Below are 27,001 nucleotides of genomic sequence, written 5' to 3'. Positions count from 1 at the left end.
GCTCCTGCATCCTGTGCTCTGCTCAGGGAGCTGCAGGAATCAGGCCCCCGACTGGAGAGACCAGGGGGTCACGTTTCAAACTCAATCCTGTGTGAGTTTCACAGTTTCTGACTCATGTTTCCCAGCTCCGAGAGAAAGAATGAAAAGTAAGTATATGCTTCTTGGATACACAACAGATTTGTTCTCAGTTTTGCAAGGTCACAGTTGGTGGCTGCAGGATCTTTAATTATCGTGACTTAGCACTTCGTTCTTGTGAGAAGAAAAACCTTGGTTACTGGATTGGAGCCTGAGCCGAAAATGTCTTTGGAAAGAAGCTTTAGGAAGGAGATGTGCCCCAAATCCTGAGCAGACCGCAGACCCCAAACGAAAGTCTGCATCCATTTCTCATCTGAAGACCTCTCCCCCTTCAGGGCATGAAGAAGTAAGTGCCTGCCACCAGAGGCATGGAGAAGCCATCAGTCTATGCTTTTATGGCACCGACTCTGTGCTGCGGGCCGGCTTTGCTAATCCTCTCAACAATAATCTTCTCCCTGTGACAAGAACAAAACTGAGGCACAGAGCAGATGAGTGACTGGGGCCACACAGTGTGCAAGGAGTGCATCTGAGAGTCACACTCAGCCTGTGCAACACCAAGTGGTACCGGCTGATGATTACCCAACCTATAACAACGATTTTGAAACTGGGGGTTAGTTTGGAAACTATATGTGCTGTACAGTACATCTTTCTCTGCAAAGCCATCCAATAGAAATTATGTTGTTTGTTTGCTTTCAAAATGGAACATCTGCCATATTTCCCCCAAAGAGCCAAGACCTAGGATTAAGGTCAGCTCAAAAACAGTTCTTCGTCTCCTATTGTGGAAACACTCAAAATAATAATAATTAATAAATATAATGGTTTATACTTCTTTCTCATATGAATGTTTTCTGGAGTGAGGCAGGCTAGCTTGGACATGATAGCTTCATGGTGTCATCAGGGACCCAGGCTCCCATCTCCAGAATCATCTCATGGTCCGAGATGACAGCTGGCACTCCAAGTATTATATCCTGATGTCAGGCTGGAACAGGAGGAAACAGAGAAAGCCCAAAGGGATTCCAACCAGCAAAGCTCGTCTCCCAGGAGACCTAGATGCATCATTGTCTTGAAGTGGCAGTACCCAACTGTAGGAAAAAATTGGAAACACATTCTTTTATTCAGGTGTATTTTTAATAATGTTCCTTATAATGTCCCTTGATAAAAGCTGGGGAAAGAGGGAAAATGGGCTTCTAGAGGCAACTGGAAATTTTTGCACAGTCCACAGTCCTTACTACTGGTCCTCATAATAATACCCCTGAGCCCAAATTGAGCAAGAGAAAGGAACAGGAGTAGGATGGTTTGATCTTGGCTTTCTGGAGAATGTGTGTTTGCAGATGCTACACTCAGAATTTGGGAGATTTAGCTACCCAGTCTCTGCCAGAGCTGGAGACATATACACATCTTGCTTGGACACAACCTCTTTCATTACAGGAAGTTTGTAGATCAGACCATGTGGCCTCTGCCAACAGATAACTGGAAGGGACTGATCACACTTAACTGTTCCTCTCCACCTCTCAAGTTAGGTTAGTCACTTCCTTTCCATTCAGGAGAAGGGTCAGGAGTGTTGTTTTTATCAACGATCCTCCCACATGGAAGCATGAGTGAGGAGCATTTCCCCCCAAAACCACCTGGTCCATTTTGGCTGCTGGAGCCCCAGTTTTTTAATGATGTTCTTGTTATTATATTTCTGGTTTGAAAATTTTTCTGCATACATCCAACAGTATGCTAGGAAACATTTAACCACCAGATCTCCAAAAACATGTACAAATAATAATAAAATATATCATATTCAGCACTGTCATTTCTGTAGAGCAAATTTCTTCTTATAAAATACTTCAGTTGCCTTTGTATGAATTCTCGTGTCTGGAACCACCATATGGCTGCTGTTCTGAACCAGTGTTGTTCCAACACAAAGGTCATTCAGTGCTTTTGTTTGGAGTAACAGGGAAGATGGAAGCGAAACAGGAAGACTAATTAGGCAATGTCATTCCTTTATCAATGGTGTGAATGAATTGTTTGCTGAATCAGATGAACCAGACTCCTTTGCTAAATCTTGCATACTAGAAGAATCATGTCTCAATACTTGGAGCTACATAAAATGCAATAGCTTCAGACACTTTGTCTTGTTATTAACTTTTTCTCCATCTTTTTCTTAAATCCAGACAATCCACAAGACAATAAACCAAGCCTGATGCATAGCATCTACAAAAGTGTAGCATACACTGACTCATTAACTCCTAAGTCCCACAGGTCCCTGGCAGTCGATTCTACACAAATCCACCAGTATCTCCCCGAGTTGCCAGGCAAGGCCATCCAGGACCCCAAATCCCTGGGGGCCCGGGGCCAGCATTCAGCATTACACATGTCCCCCAGTACTCCTTCTCTTACTCCCTCACCCCAGACACCTCCATTTTTCAATGTCGGTTAGAGTGAGGTCCATAATCATCATCACAGACCCAGTGGGGGCAAAGCAGGAGAGTGACTCCTCACTTTAAACTCAGGTAAATCTACACATCGACATACATCCCAGTGAAAGCATAAATATTTTGCTCCTAGGGTCTTCTATAACAATAAGTTGACAATTATGGGCTAAATATAACAGAGATTGCCCCTATCTTGGATACTTGAATTTTTTTTTCCTATTTTCATCCACACATTTTGCCCTCAGTTTTATCCAGTGAATCTTACAATAGGCAACCAATTCCTATCTTTAGAAGATCAAGTAATTGTAGGAAAAGAAGAAAACATCTTAGGAGATTCTCAAATAATTTAGCTCCTTAAAACATACTTTTTAAAAATAGAAACTCCACTGCATTTCAGATTTGTAACTAATTTTACACTATACACAAATATGGAGTTTACTGTTACCGTGGAAAAGAATTTTTCACCAGTAGGAAAGACCCCGACTTAACACACTGAACATACCTGAATGCATCCTAAATAGCCAGTCCTCCACCATTGAGGACGTGCCAAGAGTCCACTCACCGCTAGCATGACCAGAATTCAACAGGTTCTCCTGATTCTTCCTCCAAATCTCTTGGGGGAAAGTGGCACTTCCACCTTTCTTCTGGTATATTTTCAAGGGATGACATCAAGTGATGTTTATGGAGAGATTTTGAGTCTGTCCTTACCTTCACATGAATAAAATGTCCACACAACACACTTCTCCTACCCTCCTAGACACATAAGATGTTTTTCACTAGCAATTCTGGAGAGAAATCTTAAGGAATGAAAAAAAAAAAAAAAGAAAGAAAGAAAGAAAGAAAGTAGTTCCGTCTCTTAGTAAACAAACCACACCAGACCAATTTAACATTTTTTTTCAGTGGTTTGAGGATCAACATTTGAAAACCCATGATGACAGTCTTCCGGGTGTGGGGAATGTTGAGTACAGGGTGAGGGGGGAAGGCACACTGTGCTTACCAACCCCAAGTGGCTGTGGCCACCATGGTCTTGAGGTGTGTGCTGTTCCGCCATCTTCTCTCACTTCAGCTTCTCAGTGGCTCAACGAGGACAGTCTGTTGCTCAGGCAGGAAAACCATTTAACCATACTCCTCTGTCCTTCATATAAACAAGAAAAGACTTAGAGCATCTAGAGTTTTCTCCCACTGCTAGAATGTTTGCATTTTGTAACTATCTTAGGGCTATTTAGGAGTTCTTAGACACTATTTATGATTGCTTCATTTTTTCCCCTGGAGAAGTTCCCATACATGTTTCCTATGGTTGAGGTTTGCTGAAATCATGCCACACTCTAAAGACAATTCCCACTTTCTGTTTCAAGGGAAAGCGATAAGGAGACACAGGCTGGTTCAGCCTCTCTCCATAACTATGTTCAGGGAAGTAGTCCCCAACACCATAATGAGCATGCATCACAGTGTACCAGACAGGGCGGGATCACACATAAGGCTCCATGCAAGAAAGAAGATGTGCCCCCACTGCCCCTGGGGCACACATATTCAGTGCTCCTGTTCAGTTGCCTCTTGGTCCTTCCACACACCAGATGTTTAAGTTCCATGCCTGCTATTCAAAGCTTTTCGGTAATATTCAGAACCCTTTGATGGTGGAGGGTGCAAATTGGCAAGCAAGAGTATCTGATGGGGGTGGGGGTGGTCTGCTCTGCCCCCTGTTCCCCCAGAGCCTCCCTATGGCCTCCTCTCCTACAGAGGACATCCTTGGAGAAGGATTCCATGTCTCCCTTTGGCCCCTCCCAGTGGAGTGTCCATTCAGCCTCCTTTCTGGGTAGGGCCCCTCAGCTTGTGAGAAGTGGGACCATCTAAGGGGCCCTTGAACTCCTGGGGCATTAGTCCTTCTCCCAGTGGGATGGAGAAGTGGAATAGGTTACAAAGGTCCCCATCTGGTGTCCCAGATTCAGAGCTCAGCAGCCCCTTTCTCATGCTGCTGCACAGGCTGCCACAGGAAGCCTTCTGCCTTCTGCCTGATCTCAGAGAAGGAGGAGCTTCAGCCTCTGTATTTGCTTTACTCTCTAAGGTGGCATGTGTCGACCTTTCCCGGCAGCTGACAACTTCCTCACGACCCTCAGCTCCTCTGCAGGGCAGCACTGTATTGGCCATTGGGGTTTCTCCAGCCAGTGAGTATTAAGCTGGCGCTCACCTCCCAGCTTTGCCCTGCATATGGTTGAAGGGGAATATTCCTGCCCTGCATCATAAACTGAATCCTAACCACCTCCCCCTTTCCTCTTCTGTGTTGTCTTCTGACACAGACATTGGGAAAATGGTGAAGCCAGCCATTTGGAATGACAGGTGGCAGTTTCTCAAAATGTTAAACAGAATTTCCATGTGACCCAGCAGTTCCTCGTAGGGACCTACCTGGGAAAAGTGAAACCATAGATTCTTGCAAGAAACCGCACCCAAATGTCGACAGCAGCATTGTCCATAATATCCCCAAAGTGGAAACAATGCCAATGTGTATCAACGGTGGATGAGCGAACCGAATGTGGAAATCCCATGCAATGCAATATTACCCAGCTCAAAAAAGGAACAAAGAACTGGTACACACTACAGAATGGATGAATCTGGAAAATATGCTCAGTGAGAAAAAGCCATAAAGTTAGACACGGAAGAATACCTACTGTGGGATCCCATGTACAGGAAATGTCCAGAAAAGACCAATCTAGAAGGATGAATGTCAGTTGGCGATTGCCTAGGACTGGGGTAGGAAAGGACTATAAGTGGGTGGGGGTGCGAAGTCCTTTCAAGGTTATGGAAATGTTCTAAAACTTGTTGTGGTGATATACAACTCTATATACTTGTGTTGAGCTGTTACTGTATGTGTGTGTGTGTGTGTGTGTGTGTGTGTGTTGGATAATGTAAATATACTTGTGTTGCCCTCCAAAATTCATACTCACCTGAACCTCAGAATATGACTTCATGTAGAAATAAGTTATTTGAAGATATCTTAATTAATTAAGATGACATCACAATGTTTGAAGGTGGGTCCTAAATCTAGTGACTGGTGTCCTTTCAAGAAATGCACACGAAAACACAGCAAAACCCTCAAGGGGGAGCATGATAGGAAATAGGGGCAGAAAAATGGGGGCAGACATGAGGTGATACGGTCACAAGCCAAGGAGCAGAGGCCTCCAAAAGCCAGAAGAGGCAAGGAAAGCTTCTTCCCTAGAACTCGAGAAGGAGTGTAGCCCTGTGAGCACTTTGATTTGGCCTGGCCTCCAGACCTGTGAGAGAACAGATTTCTGCTGTTGAAAGCCCCCCCAGCTCCTGGTGGTCAGTTACAGCTGTCCTAGGAAATGAAAGAAATCCATGTACACTATGGAGTACTATTCCTCTGTTAGAAAGGACGAATACCCAACTTTTGTATTGACATGGGTGGGACTGGAGGAGATGATGCTGAGTGAAATAAGTCAAGCACAGAAAGAGTCACGTATCATACGGTTTCACCTACTTGTGGAGCACAAGGAATAACACGGAGGACATGGGGAGATGGAGAGGAGAAGGGAGTTGGGGGAAATCGGAGTGGGAGACGAACCATGAGAGACTGTGGACTCTGAGAAACAATCTGAGGGTTTTGAAGGAGAGAGGGTGGAGGTTTTGAGTGAGCCTGGTGGTGGGTATTAAGGAGGGCACGGATTGCATGGAGCACTGGGTGTGGTGACTAAACAATGAATTCTGGTACACTGAAAAGAAATTTAAAAAAATATTTTTGAATAATAAAAAAAAGAAATCCCATTCAGTTGTACACTTAAAGCAGGTGATTTCTATGGTAGGTAAATTAGTCCTCAATAAAGCTGTTGAGATAATTCAATTTTCTCTGGAACAGGCTGGAGGAAGTGGGTGATCAGGACAGAAGGCCGGGGCTCAGGAGGCAGGCTGGCTCCCACACACGTGTGCTGAGGAGGGATCTCTCCGCAGCTGTGGCTAAAACGAGGGACTCGCAGTGCTGTTCACTCCGTGCCTCTGCCTCTCTGCCACACACATGCTGACTGAGGGTGGGCTCTTCTGTAGGCATCCAGGCTACAGAACTGGGAGACTTTTTACACGTTGTGGTACGTCTCAAACCACCTCGGTGCACTGTGGGGGAAGATGGGACTCAGTACTGCCAGTCTGAAAAGAAGACACAGTGCTTCTCTGGTCACCTGCCCAAGGAGCAGTGGAGGGCTTCTGAGGTGGCCAACAAAGTACTCAATGTGAGCTTGACCTTAGAAAGGAAGAAGGGCCTTTCTCCCCATGATCTTAGAAATGAGGCCAAAACCATGTAAAAATACAGCTTTATTTGGTTGTTTTTCAAGCCTCCTGGTCCTTTTTTCAGAGTGTATTTCTTCCTTCGTGTGTGTGTGTGTGTGTGTGTGTGTGTGTGTGTTTAAATCCTTAAACATTCTGTATGTAACTGTGTCTGATCAGTCTAGCATCAGACATGCTTGGGCTGGTTCTCAGTGATGGTGGGTCATTGTCTCACCTGTTTCATACTTCTGGTTTGTTAGCTCAAGTTCGGCAGAGGCTTATCTGGGGGAACTGCGATGGAGCCTCCCTCTGGACTGTGTTTGTGTTTCTTGTGCTAGGATCTTCAGGCCTGTGGCCAAAGTAGGGTCACCAGCATCTCAGCCTCTCAGCATGACTCCAACTCCAAACCCACGTAGAGTCAGACCAGCTATGGATTCTCAGGGGATACTTGTTTCCTTCACTCGTAACACGAGCCAAGGCAGTTCCCTTCTCACTTCGCCTGTGTGGCTCTTGTCATTGTTACAGTTACTTGCTCTGAAGGTAGAGCCCTTTGAGGAGCCTGGTTTGAAGGGCCCACTTTTAACTCCCTGCCTCTCAGGTAGTCAGGATCCTAATACTTCTGGTCTTTCAACGTCCACTTCTGTCCCCAGCTCCTGGGATTTCTCTCGCTCTCTTATAAGCTCAGCATGCATTCAAAACGATGCACATTCTGTGCTGCCCTGCATTTCTAGCTGGTGTGCAGAATGGGAACAGGGTCTTAAGTCACCCAGCATGGTGCCAAGAATGGAGGTCTTAAGATTAATTTTGAGGTTGGAGTGGGGAACCTGAGAAGTTCACAAATAAAGCTTTATATATTCTTGGTGAACTGGAGATGAGATTCCCTGTCATGTGGTGGGACAGGGGTGGGTCTGAGGTCTCCTGGTGACCGTGACAGTTCCTAACAACTGTGGGAGATGAGCTAGCTAGAAGTCACCTCAGGGAGTGGTCGGCAGTGATCAGGGCTCCAACCTAAGTTGATTAGTAAGATTCAGAGTTCCAGGGTTGAAAATGGTAGTTAGAAACTGTCCTCTAATGGAAGGCCCCTCTCCAGTGTATTCAGAAGTAAAATCATTTCCCTTTGTGTCCGAGGGGACATGGGCTGTGCTCTGAGACCACAGAGTGCGCTGGGGAGGAAACGCGCCCCCCCCCCCATGTGAAATCCTGCAGCAGCTTCTAAATAAGTGAGCTGACGGTTCATTTCCCCAGGTTTCATTTTTCTGGCACCTCCCCACTCTCTTCTGTTCATGATTTTTGCTCCGCAGTTTCTTGAATACATTGTATTTCTAAAAGAAACCCCTTGTTCAGCATGATTTCGCCGAGTGTTACGGTGGGGAAATCAGGAATGCCTCTTTGCCAAGTAAGTCGTGTCCCTCTTGGGTTTTCAGTTCCTGCGATGATAACGTCCTATCCAAACACAACCCTGGCCACTCAGGGTCAGAAGAAAGAAATGAGCTGCGCAGCCCACGGCGAGAAGCCCATCATAGTGCGCTGGGAGAAGGAGGACCGGATCATTAACCCCGAGATGGCCCGTTACCTCGTGTCCACCAAGGAGGTGGGCGAGGAGGTGATCTCCACTCTGCAGGTAAAACACGGTGAACGCGAGAGATCGGAGTCCACCTTCACCGGCGGGATAGTCCTGTCCTTCCATCTAAGCGGGGGCACGTGGGGGAAAGACAGCAAGTAGTCTTTCAGTACTTACAGAAGCGCACCACTTCTCTCCCTTTCCTTACAGCGACATTACTGAGTCGCCTGCAAAACTAGGGCTTGACCTTACGTGTTATGAATAGAATGATGACACACATGCCAGGGAACCCAACTGGAATAAAAAAATGGGGTGAATTGGGTCTCTTAATGACAGTTCATCCTGGAGAAATGACCGCCTACCCTGTGCTCCGTTTTAACGTCCTGCAGAAACAGAAGTTAGATGGCCTTTATAAGGAAATATGTTTTACTGTTTGGGGAAAAATCCAACATAAAAACTTCATTCCTCCATAGAGGATCACAAAAGCTACAAAAAGTATGATAGCCCCTTATATTTTTTAGTACTGTCAGTAATTAACTGAGTGGTGTTTGTAGTTGGGGGAGAAGAGGCTCTGTAGCTACCCGGGGAAAAAGAATGCCCCGTCTTTGAACCACTGACACTGATTCGGGGCAGCTCCAGTCCTGGGGTCCTTCTAGAGAGAGCTCTAACGAGGGTCCTGCAGCACCAGACATCTACCGCAGGATTTACAGATCCGCTTCTTCGGGCAACGTTGTTTTGGATGCACTAAAGGCACAGCACGAAAAAATAAATGCGTCTGTGGAATACACATCCACCTGACCATGGCCCCGGCATAAATTACACGTCCAGTTTAATGAGCTGGCAACTGGCACTGATGATGTACGTCGAACCTGTCATCTGTCCATCACAATTGCAAGAAGATCATTTGCTGTCAGGGTTGCGTGTGTGTGTGTGTGTGTGTGTGTGTGTGCACACGCGTGCTGGGGATGTAGGAAGAGTGGGAGTGGAGAGATTTTTTTACAGCCAAAACCCCTTTTAGTTGTCCTGGTTGCATGCTACTGGATAAGATGGATTTCTTTCTGCTTTACACATAGATTTTGCCAACTGTTAGAGAAGATTCTGGATTCTTCTCCTGTCATGCTATCAATTCTTACGGGGAGGACCGTGGAATAATTCAGCTCACAGTACAAGGTAGGAAGGAGACCTAATTGGGGGAAAACACCGCTTTTAGGACAGTAAGAGTATGCCCAGGCTCGGACCTCTGTGTGTGGCTATGTAACACCTCTTGACTCCCAGGAAGTTTTGAATATGTTCCAAGTTGGTGTTAAAACAGTATTTGGCCGTGTGTATGATCGTGTCACGGTGCAGCCCCCAAAACACGGGGAACAGAGTCCTGAAAGGAATTGGGCCAGGTGACCCCGCAGTCCCATTGAAGGCATGAATGCAGGAGTGCACCTGCTTAGCCAAGTGGTGGGAATGCTTGTGCTAGGCGATCCAAAGGAGAAGGAAACCTTCACATTCAAAGCCGAAGTATTTTTTTTTTTTTGAGTTCTGGATTCTAAACCAGAGGAGGGACATTTAATCCACACCCCACTTGGGCCCAGCACTGCCGTCCAAGGCTGCCATAGAACCCTGCAGTAAACACCGGGCTGTTTGGGAAAGTGGAATTTCTCCTCCCGGAAATGCAATTCGGGAAAAAAATGCTCCCAGTAAGCGTGTCAGCCGCCGTCAGAGGCTGACGCTCTTCTGAGCGGTCCTCAGCATTTCCACCCGCGTCTCTGTCTGAGCCGTGTTTGAACTAAGCCTGGTTTTCCTGTCGATTGCACAGAGCCCCCAGACCCTCCCGAAATTGAGATCAAAGACGTGAAGGCGCGCACGATCACCCTCAGGTGGACCATGGGGTTTGACGGCAACAGCCCCATTACGGGCTATGACATTGAATGCAAGAATAAATCAGGTAAGTCCTTTACTTCCTCCAGCTTCATTTCCACTTTGAAAAACCCTTTCATTGTTTTCCTCGGTTATTCCTGATTACCTGTAAGACTAAGCCCCGACTCGAGAAAACCACAGGACGCTCTTTTCACCAGTTTGTCTTGCCTTGCTCCGAGCACACGAGGTCCCTTGGCGGGTGGGGTCCGTGTGCGGGGCTGACTCTACCTCCGCCCTCCCTTCTTTCCCTCCGGACCCCAGGCTCGTTCCCCGCCCGCCGTCACCTGAACCCTTAGTGGTACCAACCTGCAAGCTTGTGTGTTCTGTTTTCTGTCCCCACCCCCTTCATGGCCCATTTCCCCAGCCGGGGGCTGCTCTAAACAGGATCTTCCGGCCAGAGCCCGGAGGTCCGCTGTGCTCAGAGTCTGTAAGCGGGGTCTGTGCGGAGACAGGAGAGCTGCTCCGTGTGGAGACCCGCATGGACCCGCAGGGAGGTTCTGGACGGGCCTCAGGGATGGGCCAGGGGCACCTGCTCCTGCTCAGAGCCTCATCAGTTTCCCTGGGGCCAGAAGGGCCGTGAATAAAATAGACCACAGCAGGTGTGTCTGTTTACCCGGTTAGAGTGACGGCGCCTGCGTCCCTTGGAGCTCGAGCCACTCACGCCGAGGGTAGAAAGTCGCCACTGTGGCCTCCTCTTGGGACTTTGAGGCTTATAAAAGAGAGGAGGCGTCAGAGCAGCACTAGCATGTGTAGGGTTAACAAAATCCTCACAGACCCCCACGTAGCCTTACTTTTCACTTTCTGGGCTCCGTTCGTGACCAGGTTGCACCGGGTTGCACAGTGCTGACCGACTCAGGATATTTGGGCTGAGGCCGTAGTGCCAACGAGGCTTGGCAGCTGGAGGCAGGCCCTGAGTGAGGGACGTTTCCAGACCCGCATGTAAGGGGCAGAGCAAGGGCCTGGCAGGGGCTGGAGGGGGCGGCTGAGGGGGAGTCCCAGCAGCAACACGTGAGCATGCTTCCCACCCAGAACGGTGGTTTTAGAAACAGCCCTTGAGTCTTGCAGTACGTACGCAGCTGCGTCGGGAACGCCCAGAAGCGCGGCTTACTGGCCCCGAGTCACGGCAGGGCCCCAGTAGCATGCAGCCACCAGGCCTGCGGGAGCTCCAGCGAGGAGCCAAGGGGCTGCAACGGGAGAGCCGGCCTGGGCTGGCGGCGGGGGATGCGGCCGCGGTGAGCTAGCGGAAGACAGCACTGGCCCAAATGGGGCTCTTTCAGGAGCTAGGACACAGGGGGTCCCCTGGGGGCCACAGGGAAGAGAAGACACCTGCCTTTGTTGTAGACACAGCAGCCAGGAAAGAGCCAAGGAATTGTCTCGGTGCCAAGTTCCGAGACACTCATCTTGAAGTCAAGGAAACCCTTCTTAGGTGAGGCAAGCGCCTTCCAGCAGAGAACGGCCCAGACACGGAGGGTCACAAGGAAGACTCCAGGGAAAGGCAGACACCCATCGTGGGGACAGTCTGCAGCGTCCCCAGGCGGGGCAGCCCCTGAAAGTCTCTCTGGCTGAGCATCACCACAGGACGGCTGGCTTCTGTGCTCCAGGCGAGCGTGCTCGGGGCCTCTCAGGGGAGCGGTTCAGTGCCTGCCTATCTTCAGGGGAATCGGCCGTTTCCAGGTGCTGGTGATGATCCCTTGGCTCCCCAAGCCTGTCTCCACCCAGCAGTGTGCGTTCACTGCCCCCTGCTCTCAGCATTCCCTGCTGTGGAATGGGACACCAAAGCCTCTTCCTGGGACAAGAGTCCCTCAGGGGCCACAGGCTGCCCTTCGGCGAGAGCACCCCTTCCCTGGACCCCGTAACCCCTACACTTACTCCCACCTGCTCTCTGGACCCCCCGTCTCATGTTACCTCTGGCCCAGCCCTGAGGCCAGGCCTCCCGTCACGCCTGCCTACAGCATCATCTGCTTTCTTTCCCGGCCGGGCCGTCATGGCTGTCAGACAGTTGTTTCTGTGATTACGGGTCATTGTCGTTGTTTTCCCCCAAATTTATGAACATTTTCTTTTGTTGCATCTGGAATTTAAGCCAAGTTAGAGAAGCTGTTCTGTATGGCCGGGCTCTGGACAACTCCCCCGTGCTTTCTGCTTGTATGGCTTCTTGCTCTCGCCCCTGCATTTAGATCTCTGATTCATTCCGACTTGATTCTCATATATGCTGGGAGATATGGGTCCCACTGGGTCTTTTCCCACATGGGACTCCTGTGGACTTCTCTTCGTTAATTTGCCAAGAATGTAAGGTGTTGCTGTACTTGGCCTTCGTAACAGAGTGTGTCCCTACCAGGGGTCACTCGGTCTGTGCTTGAACAGCTCCCGCAACGGAAACTCACTAGCCCCAGGAAAGCACACATCTGCCTTGGGCCGGCCGTGACGGTCACAAGTTCTTACATTTCTCGCACCAGAACAGACCTCCCTGAGTCCAGTGGAACTCTTCCCACCCCTCTGGTCAAACGAGACCCCTTCCAGGATTGGGAGGCAGAGGACTCTCTTGCTTCCCTGTTTGCCAGGAAAAATAAAACATCCCAAGTCCCTTTATGTGTATCTCCTATAACCACCCCCTGACCCACTCTGATCCCGTCTTGCCCATATCATCAGCTTTGCCTCGTGGAGGCCACCGTCCCACTGGTGGCTTTGGCTGCCATGTGACCAGGTTCCAAGAGAGCATTGCTTCTCCTCTCAGTGGACACACAACCCCTTCACCACCCAGTCCCAGCGTCTCGCCGTGTGTGTGCCTCCAGCTGCTCAGGTCCTTTGTGGAAATCCATCCCTCACTTCTTTGGAAGGCAACCTGCCTTGTGCACATGTCCTCCTTCCGGCCCTGTCTCCTCCTGCACCGTGCCCCACAGATCGCTGAGGGGGCTCCAGTCCTTCGGAACTTCTCTTGTCCTAGAATGTAACCATCCAGCCCAGGAAGCCCAGACCCCCTTATGCAGCTAGGAGCCGTCTTCCAGAACCTTCTTTCTCAAACCTCTCTTCCCCATCTCACCCTGAGAATATCTCCTCTATGAAGCAGACAGAGGAAAGGGGCTGTACCTGTGCCCTGTCCCTCCCTTCCAGTAACCGATGCCGTAGAAGTGGTCCTTCTCCGAACTGCCTCGTAAATTTTCCACATTCAGAGTCATTTTGTCTCCAGAACATCCTTCTGGTCACCCTCACTCCTCCTGGTCTTTGGCCTCTACAACATTTCTTCAGATCAGATTTACCCTTCTTATGTTTGTCCTTTGTGATCTGCTGCCCCCCTTGACTCAGGGTAGGGGCCCCCAAGCAGGGATCCCCAGCGAGCACCCAGTACAAGCACCCTGGTCCCTGTGGGCTCACTCAGACCTCCCGTGGGATTGTTGAGCCTTTCAGAGCAGGAATGTGAGTCTGAACTTCCCCATCCCCTTCCTCTACCCATCTCTCTGGGGCATGTCGGGGAACCCCGCCCACTGGTTCAGGGAACGTCCCTGACATCTTCTTGCTAAACCAGGGGCCACGTCTACCCTTGCACACGTCTCCCCACACCCACCCCATACACTCATAGGGGTTGCAGTAATTCTGCTCCCCTCCCTTGCACTTGGCTGAATTCCTGGCCAGTAAGCCAAATCAAGCCCTTGTCAGTCTGATCCCGACGTAGAGACATCCAGATGTCTGGGAGATTGAACTCCTGTCTCATTAGGGGTCCCATAGGGACTATGTGGAGGTCACGTGCTACCAGAATATGACCTTAAGCTTCAGGGTAACACAGGTGAGGTCAAACCCCAGCCCCATGTCATGCCGGGCGTGTAACAGGCCTGCGTTTCTTAGGAAAATAAAAATCCCTACGTCACCAGGATGTTGTAATAATTCCATCAGATAGAGCCTGCAGAACTCTACCTGTGCACCAGAATGGCCCAGAGAGAGGCTTTGCAAAGTGCAGGTGTCTGGGCACCGTCACGTAGTAATTCTGCTTCTGTGGGTCTGAAAGTGCCGATGTCACAAAACTCCGAGGTGTTTCCCCTGTACCCATTTGGGGACCGCGGGAGTCACGTTTACAAAATGCCCAGCCCAGCAACGGGAGAGCAGATACAACTCTGCAAGCCTGAGCTCCCTCCAGTCCTGGGTTTTCTCCGGCTGCCACTTTGCCGTTCCCCGCAAGCCCACTGTCTGCCCTTCTTTGGGAGCTGAACCGCATCGGCTACAACATGCAGATTTTTTTTTCTTTTTTCCCCCTATGCCCTCCCCTTGGGTTCACCCAGGAGCAGGCACAAAGAATGATTCAGACAAGGATCCTGGCAGTGGTCACGTTCTGTCAGGGGCCCCTCTTCTGAGGTCCCAGCCCTGTCTGGACTCTGGCAATGCTGTCCCCTCCCGTTGACTCTCCTGACCCCAGAGGGAGCAGCTCCCCACTCTTGCTAAATGCTGGGAGCCTTAGCATTCCCTGCAAGTTCCTCTGTACTAGTCCCCTTGTGAAGGACCTTCCAGGGTGAACTATGAGCCCTCCTTGACACTACATCTGTTCTCTGCACCCCCGAAAGCACCATCCCTCCTCCACGGGGCACGGACACATGTGATACATCCCCCTGACAATTTCATTTCCTGCCCTTCCCGTCATTCCCTTCCCAGCACTCCCATGCTTCCTCCGGCTCTTGGACTCGCAAGCTTGCATTTCTGCTCGGGACTCACGCCTGAGTTTATTTTGTCTGTGGTCTGCCCTTCCCAGGTGTACTCGTATTTCAATCTGCATTTCCAACCTCTTGAGGGTCAGGATCGCTCTGCCCCATGTTACGTTTTTCGGCATAATTTGCTAATAATCCACATCTTGCCTGCCTGCACATCAGCATCTACAATCAGAGCAGTGTTTCCAATCCCTGTCCTGACTCTCTTCTCCTGAGTGGTCACCTCCTTGTTTTTATTTCTCCTTCGATGCCGTATCATTTGCCAGAAGGTGTCTGGGGATTTAACAAGATTTGCTTCTCCCTCTCTATTCAGTTACTTTCAAACCCTCCAGGATAAAGCATGCTTTCCCATCTTCTTAAACTTTAACTCAAAATCCATCCTGTGTTGTTTTGAACCTTATTCTAATAATCTTGATCGTTGATATCATCTTTTTCAATCAAACTGTAGTAACCGCAGGAAAGAAGCTAAAAACACCACCCCTTCTTAAGCACCTTGCGCTTTTGCCCTTTAACCCTTGCCTTGGCCACGCCCCCATGGGCTCTTCTTGAGTTGACGGGCAGGAGAAGGAGGCAGTGAGTGGACACACAGGCTTCCTCGGACCTTTCTGCCATCTCCCAGACATATCCTCAGTGAAGATGGCCAGAGCCATCAACCACGACAAGTACCTGCTTCCTCCCAGGCTGGTTAGCCACCCCTCTGCACCTTATGGCTCCTGAGGGTTCCTCTCTTGTCCTAGACATCTTCTCCAGAAGGCTTGGCTTTCTCCTCGTGGGACAGGGTCCATGTTTATGTGTCTTCCCACTGGTCCTAAACCCCCACTACGGGGTCCTTTGTTGGGTCATAGTCTTCTCCTCTCCCACCGTTTGAATTTTTACATCTTCTTTATCTACATCAGTGTTTTCCCACCTTCAATCTTCTTGACCCAAGTGATACATTTCCTTTTAGGTGGAAGAGTCATCATTAGTCTTGATTATGTTCTGTTCCCTGGTTGGTTACAGCATTCCAAGGCAGCCTGGAAGAGACACATTTTTTGTACAATTCCAGAAGACCTCTTAACATTTATGGCTACCTGTAGTAGGCACACCAGTCCTCTAAGCTTCCATGCTCATCATGAATGTGGAAGGGGAAATGAACCATCCCCAGGGCTCAGAAGTCTGTGTATTTGCCCTTTATGCATTCATCTGTTAAACAGCATATATGATGTGTTGTCTGCTAGGCATCGGGCACTGTGCCAACACTGGGGACGTGTCAGTGAACATGGCAAGCATGGTATCTGCTGCCACGGAGCTCAGAACCCAGCAGGGAGCACAGTACCTCAATGAGATTCCCACCGGGGTGCTGAGCACCACCCAAGAGGACACTGGGGACTGCAGGGCTGTCTAAGCCTCATCTCTGTCCACCACCTTCAGTTCTTATTCTCCCGCAACTGACTTCATCTCTTGACCCTTAGCCCACAATTAACAATGGCCCGAACCTTTTCTGAAAGGAGAACCATTTACTCCTTATGGGCTGAAATTCTAAATGCAGCAGGTACAAATTGTCACCTATTCAATGATAATTCTTCCTATGAGTCTGTGCTCTTGTGAAAATTAGCCGTGACTGAAAATTATTCCCACCATTGAGTATTTGAGATTAAGTGTTTATGCTGGAGACTGAGATTAGTTTTTATGTAAGAATTTCATTTTGACTGCTGTGCTTCTGGAGGAGGAAGGATCTGACATGGCTAGAGGTTTCACTGGTCTTCCAATAACTTTGAGACCCAGAGATTTTGTGTGGGGGGGGGATGGTGTGGGGCAATGTCCAAACCATAATTCCTTTTACCGTCTCATCCAATGAGTGCCTTGATGTGGCCACTTCCTAGTTCACTGATGCATGATCCTATCTCTTGCACCTTCCTCCTTGATATCTACCAGTGCCTCAAACGTTCCCTCCCCACCCCAGCCCTTGGCTGCCCATGGCCCTTGTCCCCCTTAGCATGGGTAATGAGTATGTAGTGTCCCCCTCTGATGGTGACCCCCCCCCCCCAATGCACTGGGAGCATTGCTTTGAGAATTCACTTTGAGTTGTAACTATTCTTTCTTTCCTTCTTCCTTCCTCTGTGTGTGTGTGTGTGCACGTGTGTGCGTGTGTTTAATTCCTACTTGTGAACTTTCAGAGGCAGAGGAAAAAAACTCACGTCTCTATCTCTTCTTTTTTGAAAAACAAAACCCAAAAGACTCCTGGGATTCTGCTCAGAGAACCAAAGATGTTTCCCCTCAGCTGAACTCGGCCACCATCATTGATATCCACCCTTCCTCCACCTACAGCATCCGCATGTACGCCAAGAACCGGATTGGCAAGAGCGAGCCCAGCAACGAGCTCTCCATCACCGCGGACGAGGCAGGTGCGTGTGAGTGGGTGAGGCCCACGTCCCAGAGCCCTGGTACTGGCCCCTGGGCCCAGATGACTAATACAGAATCAGGCCATTGGCTGTGCCTAATGGAGGCCTTTTGAAGAATGCCCCCGTGGCACCAGGCCCTGTTAGAGACTCAGACAGCACTCTGCCTTCTACTTTGAAGACACTGTTCTTGCAACTTCGTTCAGGGTTCTCACATACAAGAACTAAAACACAGACATAGGAGACTGCCAGTCTGGTGATATTTAAAGAGCTGAGCCATTTTTACATTTCCTTTGTTTGGGTGCATGGAGTCGGGGTTGACAGGAAACCATGAGTGTATGTCTTACCCAAGGCCTGATGGAGTCCAGGTGTGAGACAGTAGTTTAACTAGGAAATGACAAGAACATTCTGTGTGTGAGGAGTTGGGGAGACAGCGGTAGATGATATTTTATTGACTAGAAATGTCAATATTTCTATAGTAAACTTTATTGTTCTTCCTATTATGTAGAAGTTCATATTCAGTGTTGAAAATTTAGAAGTTAGAGATAAGCATTTTGAAGAAAGCAAAACCACTTTCCCAATCCCACCACCTACGGCTACCTGTGGGCATGGCGCTATCACCTACTGAATCATTCATCGCACACACACACAAACTCTCACACAGGCATGCGTGCACATACTGTCCGCCACCCCACCCCGTCCACCACATGGTAGCACATGGCTACCAAGAGTGAACTGACCAGTTTGTGGGGGTCTGAGCCATTGGGCAGTGCCAGTGAAGGCTGGCTGTCAACCCACGTCCTGGCGGGAGAAGCGGAAGCCAGCTGCCATTGAGCAGCTCTGGAGAAGGAAAGGCAAGGACCCAGGCCTGGCTCATATCTTGGGAGGAAGAGTGTCCAACCTCAAACCTGGCTTTCCATTCCCTAATCAGAGCCAATCAGCCACTACCTTCTACTGCAGTGAAATCAGAACTTAGGCTCAGATCCCATCTTCATCACCAGGTTTAAGGTGGTCCTCCCCAGATGAGTGAGTGCACAGGAAGATTGTCTCAGTGTTCAGCTGGGGAATGAGTGTTGTTCTGGACGTCTTCCCTCCATCCCCTTCTCTTTAACCCTCATCGATGGCATTCTAAGATGATGTCACTCTATAGACCCCTTAAGTACTTGCTTCCAATTCATAAAGATGCCTTCCACCATCTATTTCACAAATCCTATACTAGTAGACATATCAGTTGTTTCCCATTTTTTATTACTCCAAATGCCACTGTGATGAGCATCCTTTGTGGCCTGTTTTTTGACACTTACGATTATGCTTTCAGGTTAAGTTCCAAGCAGTGAGATTGCTGGGCCAAAACAAAAGCAAACATTCCACTCTACTGCTACGTGTAGTCAGTACCATCCATGAGAAATGGGTGACATGGACGGTTCTCCCAGCAGTGGGACGAGCCCTCCATTCTCCACCTGGAAACACACCGGCTCTGGAAAATTGTTTTCAAGGGTGGGTGATAGGACAGCTTTATTCTTGAGTGTCTGAGAATGAGCCATTTCTACTGCTTAGGAACTCTACATGATTTCTCATCTGCAAAATGGACATAATGATGCCTTTCTCCTCCTCACCACAAACAGATGGGTAATTAGGGGGAGAGGGGGAATGCAAGCTCTAAAAGTACTTCGTATTTCTCAGAGACAAGTGAGAAGTGAACGTCAACGGGCTCCTGCAGAACTAGAATCTTCTTTAAATATTTAAACAGCCCCCGAACTTCCTGGAATTTCACCACGTTGTGTATTTAGGAAGGAGATGCTGACCCCAAATGTAATCTTGGATACACTGCTCAACTGTCTCCTCCTTCTTAACCCTTGCTCTAACTGTGCCGCATCTGAACTTCCTTCTCAAAAGAACAGTATTTTCCAATGTTGCCTCTGGTGGCGGCCTTCGAGATGGCCATAATGAGTCCTGCTGCTGGTGCTCTTTCTTGGGCTCTCTGTGGCCTCTGCTGCATCTGACAGTTGCCATGGCAAATCTGTCTCCCAGCCAGAAGGCCAGGTGAATAGCCACTCCAGGTTCCTGGCCTGCAGGACCATTCCCTAGGCCCTCTGCAGACAGTGTCTTGGCTTCCAGGGATGACCTCTGGGATTTGCCCTGTGCACGGGCTGCTGGGGGTCCCATGGAGCCTCTCTGATTTGCTATTTAGATGAGCAAGAGGAAAATGCAAGGAGGGGAGCAGGTAGAGCAAAGGGAAGCTCCAAAACAGAATTTGTCTTTGTCTTGGTGCATAGGCTTTGTGGCTGACATTCAGAAATCAAGTTTTCTGACTTGTGACTCATGATGAAGATAGGGCAACTGTCCTGGCCACAGGTCCCCTCATCAGACAGTGGAGACACTGTCAGAAGTCGACAGGATTAGACCCTAACTGACCAGAAATGCACTGACTTGCCAGGCTCATTCAAGACCCATGAGCATGTCCCATCCCCAGGTGACTGTCACCAAGACCAACTTCCCCTAAAGGTCACATGTCACCTATGGCCTCTGCCCAAGTTTGGGATGGCTGATTCCTTCACTCTTTCATTACGAATCTGCCCCTAGAACCTGGACATTCAGTTCTTCAGAAGCTCGCTGGGAAAGCACTGAATATTTTCAGATGCCTCAGAGTGGAAGGTCGGAATTACAGAAGAGTCGCCACATGGAGTCTGCGGGTTTCCGTTGGATCCGGCACTAAATTAACATCTCTTTTGCACCCTTCCTTATCACATTCCAGAGCAGCAGCTCCAATCTAGAGGAAGTGCCCCCTCTCTGTGCTGAGCTGGGAGGAGGAGGGAGACAGGATGTGATGAGGCCTAAGGAAGAAAAGGCATCCACATGTAACAGTAAATGTGAAGTGTGGCGCACAGTAGGGCCCGGTGTGGCATCAACTGTATTCCTCCAGGGGATGTCAAAGGCACAGGGTCTGCCCACCAGGAAGAACCAGGCATGCCCTGCACCTGAGCCTTCAGCAGTCTGCCTCCATAGTCATCGTTTCTCTCCAGCTTCCATTTAGAGACTTTGGAAATTAAACCAAACAAATCACTGGCTGCCTTACTGCCCCTCATTGATGCTCTGTATACACTCCTTGGCTAACCTAAGAATGTTCTGGAATGTTTTGGAATTCCTCCCCCTCTTCCCACACCTCTTCAGGTGTTTCCTCAAAGGTCATCTCAATGAGTCCTACCTTGACCACCCCCCTATTTAAAGTCCAACCCACTACCCACTCTGGCACACTGGACACCCTCTCTCCCTCAATATTCTCCTTTGTAGGAATAACATCACATCACCATCAACATACCACATAATTTATATAAAAATAACTGAAAAAAATGAGTAAAAACCTGCATATACTTTACCAATTTATTTTGTTTAGGTCTATTTTGGGTCCCTCCCACAAGGTCAGGAATGGTTGCCTGTTTGGTCCATTGCCGTAACCCAAACACCAAGAACAGTGTTTGGCACATAATACGTGTCAGATAAATAGTTTAAATTAATAAACTACTTACTTGATAAATAGTTATTACATGAAGTCCTCTTTTCCCTGTCTGGGGTCAACTATTCTTTGTTTAATCTGGTTTTTATCAAACACCATTTGGTCTCCTTTGCCCAGTGAAGAGCATCCTTCTCACCCCTCTGCCTCCAGCAGAGGAACCCATGATTGTGCCTAGTCCTTGCCGACTTTTGGACCTTCAAAAAAGAGTAAGCCCTCAGTAAATCCCCCAATAAGAGAGAGAAATTTGGGAGTGATTCCCACGGCGATGGTTCAGCCAGGGTAAATGATGGATTTGGCACCGAGACTCTGCAGAAGCCAGGAGATGGCTTTGTGGAGAGGAGGGTATTTCAAGGGCAGAGGGGAGTTCTGAGGCTGAGGTCTTGCATTCACCGACTAGAAGTGAGAGAGAGGACCATCCGTGAAGAGTGACTGTCAGGGAAGCAGGAGGCAGGAGAGGAGCCCGCTGAGGAGGTGGGGAGGAGAGCCAGGCCCGGTACTTGGGAGAAGAAACAAGAGCCGAGGTCTGCGTGTCGGGCACTCAGGAAGGGTCGTCAGCACTGTCTTGACCAAACAGAATTTATAAACGTTGCCTTGCCTGGAAAGAGCGTTAGGAACAGCACATATCATCTTCAGTTATTCCTGTTTTGCAGATTGAACAATTTTGGCTTCTGCAGAAATGCAGAGATTATTTATTTTGGAAAACCACCTTCATTATTAATTCTTACCTCCTATCCTTCTCCTCTCACGAGAAAAAGTGAAATATTCTGGTTTAAAAACAGAAGAAGAAACTACGCTTTCCATATATAGTAAAGCTTCAGCTCAAGAACATAAAAATAAATTCTTGAATGTCAGACGTCAACACAATTTTCAAAGTTAGTTAAATAAGTGAGTACCCAATGGTTGATCTTGAATACTTTCAGCTTTGGGGAATTCAGTCTGTCTTGGATTAAATTTTACAGAAATTGTCTACTTGCCAGAAGATGAGGACCTGTGGAATAATTATAGTTCAAGAGCTTTAAGGAAAGCATGAAATTTTTGAAAGCATACTCATTTTTTTTTTATTGTGTTACATTAGTCGCATACAGTACATCATTAGTTTTTTTTTAAGATTTTTTTTTTAAATTTATTTGACAGAGAGAGATATTACAAGTAAGCAGAGAGGCAGGCAAGCGGAGGCGGGGGAGGCAGGCTCCCTGCTGAGCAGAAAGCCCGATTCGGGGCTCGATCCCAGGACCCTGAGATCGTGACCTGAGCTGAAGGCAGAGGCTTAACCCACTGAGCCACCCAGGTGCTCCACATCATTAGTTTTTGATGTAGTTTCCATGATTCATTGTTTGCATATAACACTCAGTGCTCCGTGCAGTATTATATATATATATAATTTTTAAAAGTTTTTCCTCTAATGCTTTAGAGGAATGGAAAATTCAGTTCCCAAACAAAACGCCTCCTAATTATATTGGGCATGACTCTAATGTATGCATATAGATTAAAATCTTTTGGAGTTTCTCTTGGACATTGTTTCTATCCCTTTATTTTTGAGGGAGAGGTCTGGACTAGATCGGAAAAACAAATTCTCCCCAATTCATGGCTGCATCATTGACTTTACATTTTCTGATAGGATCAAGGTCATTTTGCAAACACTATCCTTCTGTCTCTGTTTTTAAGCGTGACTGTATCATATTGAGGCTGTAATGCCTACGTTCCCAGCCTCCCCCTGCCTCCAAAATGCCCCATCAAAGGCCACAGCCAGAGGCACCCAAAGGAAGCAGGATAAGGTACTGTCCCCACTTTACCTGCCGTTCCTCACCGACAAGATCTTTAAGTCTGATTTAGCACAATTAAATTAAAATAATGCAGCATCCATATAGCTGTCAGACCTCAGAATCATTTTCTCAAGAAGGATTTTTGTGAATGAACCCCATGTTTCTCGATGACCACAGAATTATCAACATGAGAGAAATTGCAGATCTCCATGGGAGCTTGTATCCAAAGGCAGACCTGCTTGAAGGGCATGACCCTGGGAGAAGAAATTAGGTACAGAGCTATAAGAACAATGATGGCAGATCACTGGATGCTGGCCCCTCCCTTGGTCCCTGCTCTGGAGTCGGCGTCAGTGCTAACACTGCCTTCCCGCATGGGGACTCATGGGTAGACCCAAGAGCCTGCAGCACCCCCAGAAAACCAGCTGTCCCCAGGACCTGCCGGGTGAAAGAGGTGTGCTGTGCATTCTGGTTGGCACGTTGCTTTACCCTTCAAAGCAGGGACTTGCTCCGGACCCAGATCGGGAGGCCATGCAGCTCGGAGTCAGCTGGGGGAGGACAGCCTGGTGCAAAGGTGTCTCTGCACCAAGTGCCCAGTGCTACTGTGATTGTGATGGTCCCCACACTGAGGTGGGGGAGACTGGGGGGGTGACGCCCAGATGTGCGCAGGCAATGCTGGTAGAGGGAAAAGAAAGCTGGAAGACAGAAGGTCAGATCTGTCCAGGGCAGGTGTGTTTGGGTTCCACTGAGATGTTGACCGTGGCTGGGCCCCGGGGGTGGGGGTGTGGTTTATGGGGGGTGGGGTGGAGAACAGAGCATGCAGAGGGAGCATGCAGAGGGAGGCAGGACACAGAACGCAAGAACACAGGAAAGTGAGTGTGATGACCGAGTGGCTTCAAGGGTGTTCTGGGCCCGTGTCCCCTTTAAAAGAGGTAAAGCGGAAACCAGATCAATGCTTAGGACCCAAATAAAAACTGGCACCAGCCATGGATGCCAGACTGGGGCAGGCTGTCCAGTGAGGCTGAGAGCCTCGGTGGGGACACCGACAGACCAAGCACAAAGAGGAGACATACAGAAGAGAGGTCAGGCCGGTGTTAGCAGGACGAAGGAGGTGTGGAGAAAGAAGCTGACTTCCCTCTCTTTTTCTCCCGGCCCTTGGAAACACTTCCTGCCCCAATATCTGCAATTCCCTTCAAGTTCATATTTGCAAAAAAGAATGAACCATCTTTTCTGGCAAACCAGCTTCTCCTCTTAGTCTTCTCACTCTCTCCGAGTCCCGCCAGGCTGGGCTTCTGGAGTCAGCGCCCCCAACCCCTGCCTTCTTGCTCATGTAGGGAGCCAGAGGGAGGGTCCCATTGCCCCTCCCCCAGGAGAAGAAGTTGGGCTCCTGTTTCTTCCTGCCCAGTGCCAATGCTTTCTCCAGTCTACCTGCACACTCCGTCTGCACCTGTCGATGCCGTCGTGAAGGCCCACAGACAACTTCTCCCTGTGTTATGTTCACAAGTCAAACAGGAGCTCCGTGCTCCCTGTGCTGTGCAGGGCACATGTTTCCATCGGCCTCCACCGTTCCCTGAGTCCTTGCGTTCCTAAAGTCACGGCCCGCCTTCCTTCTCCTTCTGATTTCTTGCCTTTGCCTCTTAGGTTATTTTATTTTTATTTTTTGAAACATTTTGTTTATTTCTTTGAAAGGGAGAGAGAGAGACAGAGCAGGAGCCAGATGAATGAGGGGCAGATGGGGAAGCAGACTCCCCGCAAAGCAAGAAGCCCAACACAGGGCTCGATCCCAGGCCCCTGAGCTCATGATGTGAGCTGAAGGCAGCTGCTTAGCCAACTGAGCCCCCCAGGCGCCCCTGACCTTGTCTCTTGTTATTTGCTAAGAAAACACAACCAGCAAGTTCCCCCAAAGTTCCCCCATTGTTTCCCCCCTCCTCCCACCGCAGAGATGGTCACTCTGGTGTCCCAGGACCCCACCATCTCCATTCCTGACAGTACACTTGCCTCTGTGTTCAGACATTGCTCCTTCAAGCATACCTTTTCTTTTCATTCTATGAAATAGAAAAAGAAAAGCATACCTTTTCTTTTCATTCATCTCTCCTTGTGTCAAACACCCAATGATAATGATTATTATTGCTTGTATTTACTGAGTACATTATTTTCATAACAACCCTATGACGTGCATTTTATTGTCCTGTTCTACACAGAAGGAAACCGAGACACAGAGGAATTAAGCAACCACACAGCTGCTAAGTGAGATAGCCAGAATTTGGACTCAGAAAGATGGAAACACCCATCAGCCTAGCAACTTTATTACTCGAAACTTCTTCTCCTGAACCAAGATCATGTTTCCCTTGACCTTGCCTCTCCCCTAATCTGACCTTCACCTCTACCCTTCCACTGATTTCCAGACCCTTCAAACCAGCTCACAATCAGTACTGCCACTTTCTCATCTGCCCTGTGCTCCTCCCTCTTCCGCCAAGGGGCATCTCCACATCCACAGAAACGGCCCTTGCGCAGCTCAGCAGGGATAGCAGGACCGTCCATCCCACAGGACCCCAAAGGGGGTCTCTCCCTCCGAGTCCCGAGTTCCCTCTTGCTTCTGCTTCTTGCAAGATGCTTCCATGTCCTCCGTGCTGTAGGCTGGCAGACTCTTCTCTCTCACAGTGCATGCATTCTGCTGTTCTGGTAACACGTGAGCTCTCGGTGGACTAAAACGTGTTCTGCCTCTTAGTACTACACTGTGTGCCTGGTGCTCACACGTTTCTGATACCCAGTGACTGACTGGAACCGGCAGGTAATTGGAATCCTACAAGTCTTGGAAATAGGGTGGTGTGAGTTGCATGCTTTGACTCTTTAACTCTGCTTCTGCTTTCTGAGGCTACCACTCCTGGTTCATGAGAGTTTTCAAGCACAAAGCGTGAAAACCCAAAGCCATCAAAGGGACTCAAAAGCAGAAGAATCCTGATTTTTTTCCCCCATGATCCCAATGCCATTTTCCCTAAACATGAGTTCCAAGGGAAAAAGAAGGGTCTTTGATACGCACCACAGGGTTTCATAAAAGCCATGTTGTCTTACCCCTTCCTGTCTTACCTGGGAACTTGCTCCGACTTGAGTAGATTAATCACGTTGTCAAAGGTGTGGTGAGGAAGAATGCAAGGGCAGGTCCTCAAGGTTCATTTCTCGTGGGAGCGAGGACGCACAGGGTGAATTCAGTACCAACAACTTGGCCAGATTGGTCTGCTCACTAAAGCTGCAAACACACTTCTCTGTGCTGCCGGGGGCCTGTCTCCTGGGCCGGCGTGTTGTGTAGATACCAGCCTGTCTAGAAATGGGCTCTAACCTGTGGGTTCTGGTCTTTACAGCTCCCGACGGCCCGCCTCAGGAGGTGCACCTGGAGCCCCTGTCATCTCAGAGCATCAGGGTCACCTGGAAGGTAAACTGAGCCAACCCTTGTATTCCTGCACGGTGTTTGCGGGGTGAGCACGTCACGTACATGCCGTGTGAGGATGCCAAGACAGTGACATTGTGTGAAACTTTGGTTTTGCCACATTAGATTAAAAGCTCTTTTCTTGATGTCCAGTATATGTATCCACATTCTGAATACTTTTACAGCCAATTTCGTTTGCAGAGAGAGCGGGTTGGCATGTCTTGTTTTCATTCTTTGAATCTGATGGGGTCCCAAGAGCTGGCTGCTCCACAAGTAGGAGAAGACATGTGCTTGGCACACCTAGCTTTGGTCCAGGGGAAGCTTTTTCCTAAGTGCTTTTCCAAAGTGGCAGATCCGAGCATGGCAGATAGCCCACGGAACTGGCAGAAAAGACTGTCACCCTCACTGTGCCACCAGCGAACAATGTCCTCGAGAATGCCCTTCCCTTCCTCCTCAGCATGGTGGCCTGTGGAGCCAGCTGCCATCCAAGGCAGTGGTGCCCACATGTGGCTGCAGATGTGGGCTGGCCACTGGTCAGCCGAGGGCTTGTGGCTGGTCACTGGGATAGACGCTTGAGCGACAGAGCAAACAAATACACAGGCAGCATGGTTACGCCCAGTACGGCCGCCATGTTTTTCACAGCATTGAAAAACTGTGAAAGGCGTTGGTGAAGGAAGCGTTGGTTACGTGTTGGAGCATGCTGGGCACAGGTCACTGCCCTAGGGATCTTGAAGTCACTCACCCAGCGGGGAAAGCTGTCTTGGGAATCACTCATCCCTGGATGGGCTCCTGCCGACGGTGACTATGGACTCTACTTAGAATGTTCTTGTTGGGTCCCCACTTGTGTGGGCTGCACCGGCTCTTCCAGTTCTGAGGTCCCCTTCCTCTGCTGGCAATAAGACCCAGAAACTTGATGGCCTCACTCTATTCCTGTTCTTATAGAAAGTTGTCTCTCTTTCCCCGCATCCTCCCTCAGAGTGATGAAGTCCCAGAACCTAAGTCAG

General features: G+C 49.0%; 1 protein-coding gene across 1 annotated transcript in view; it reads left to right on the top strand.

Moving 5' to 3' along the window:
* DSCAM (DS cell adhesion molecule) overlaps positions 1-27,001 on the top strand; it is a 749,662-nt gene that overhangs the window by 604,734 nt on the left and 117,927 nt on the right. The window contains exons 13-17 of the mRNA XM_059165108.1: positions 8,189-8,385; positions 9,399-9,495; positions 10,133-10,261; positions 17,138-17,305; positions 25,933-26,003. Coding sequence (XP_059021091.1) covers positions 8,189-8,385; positions 9,399-9,495; positions 10,133-10,261; positions 17,138-17,305; positions 25,933-26,003 — 662 coding nt within the window. The remainder of the gene's footprint in view (positions 1-8,188; positions 8,386-9,398; positions 9,496-10,132; positions 10,262-17,137; positions 17,306-25,932; positions 26,004-27,001) is intronic.

This window comes from Mustela lutreola, chromosome 2 (assembly GCF_030435805.1).
Source record: "Mustela lutreola isolate mMusLut2 chromosome 2, mMusLut2.pri, whole genome shotgun sequence".
Lineage (NCBI taxonomy): Eukaryota > Metazoa > Chordata > Mammalia > Carnivora > Mustelidae > Mustela > Mustela lutreola.
Note: the sequence above shows the minus strand (reverse complement) of the source record. Positions and strands in the feature narration are given on the sequence as shown.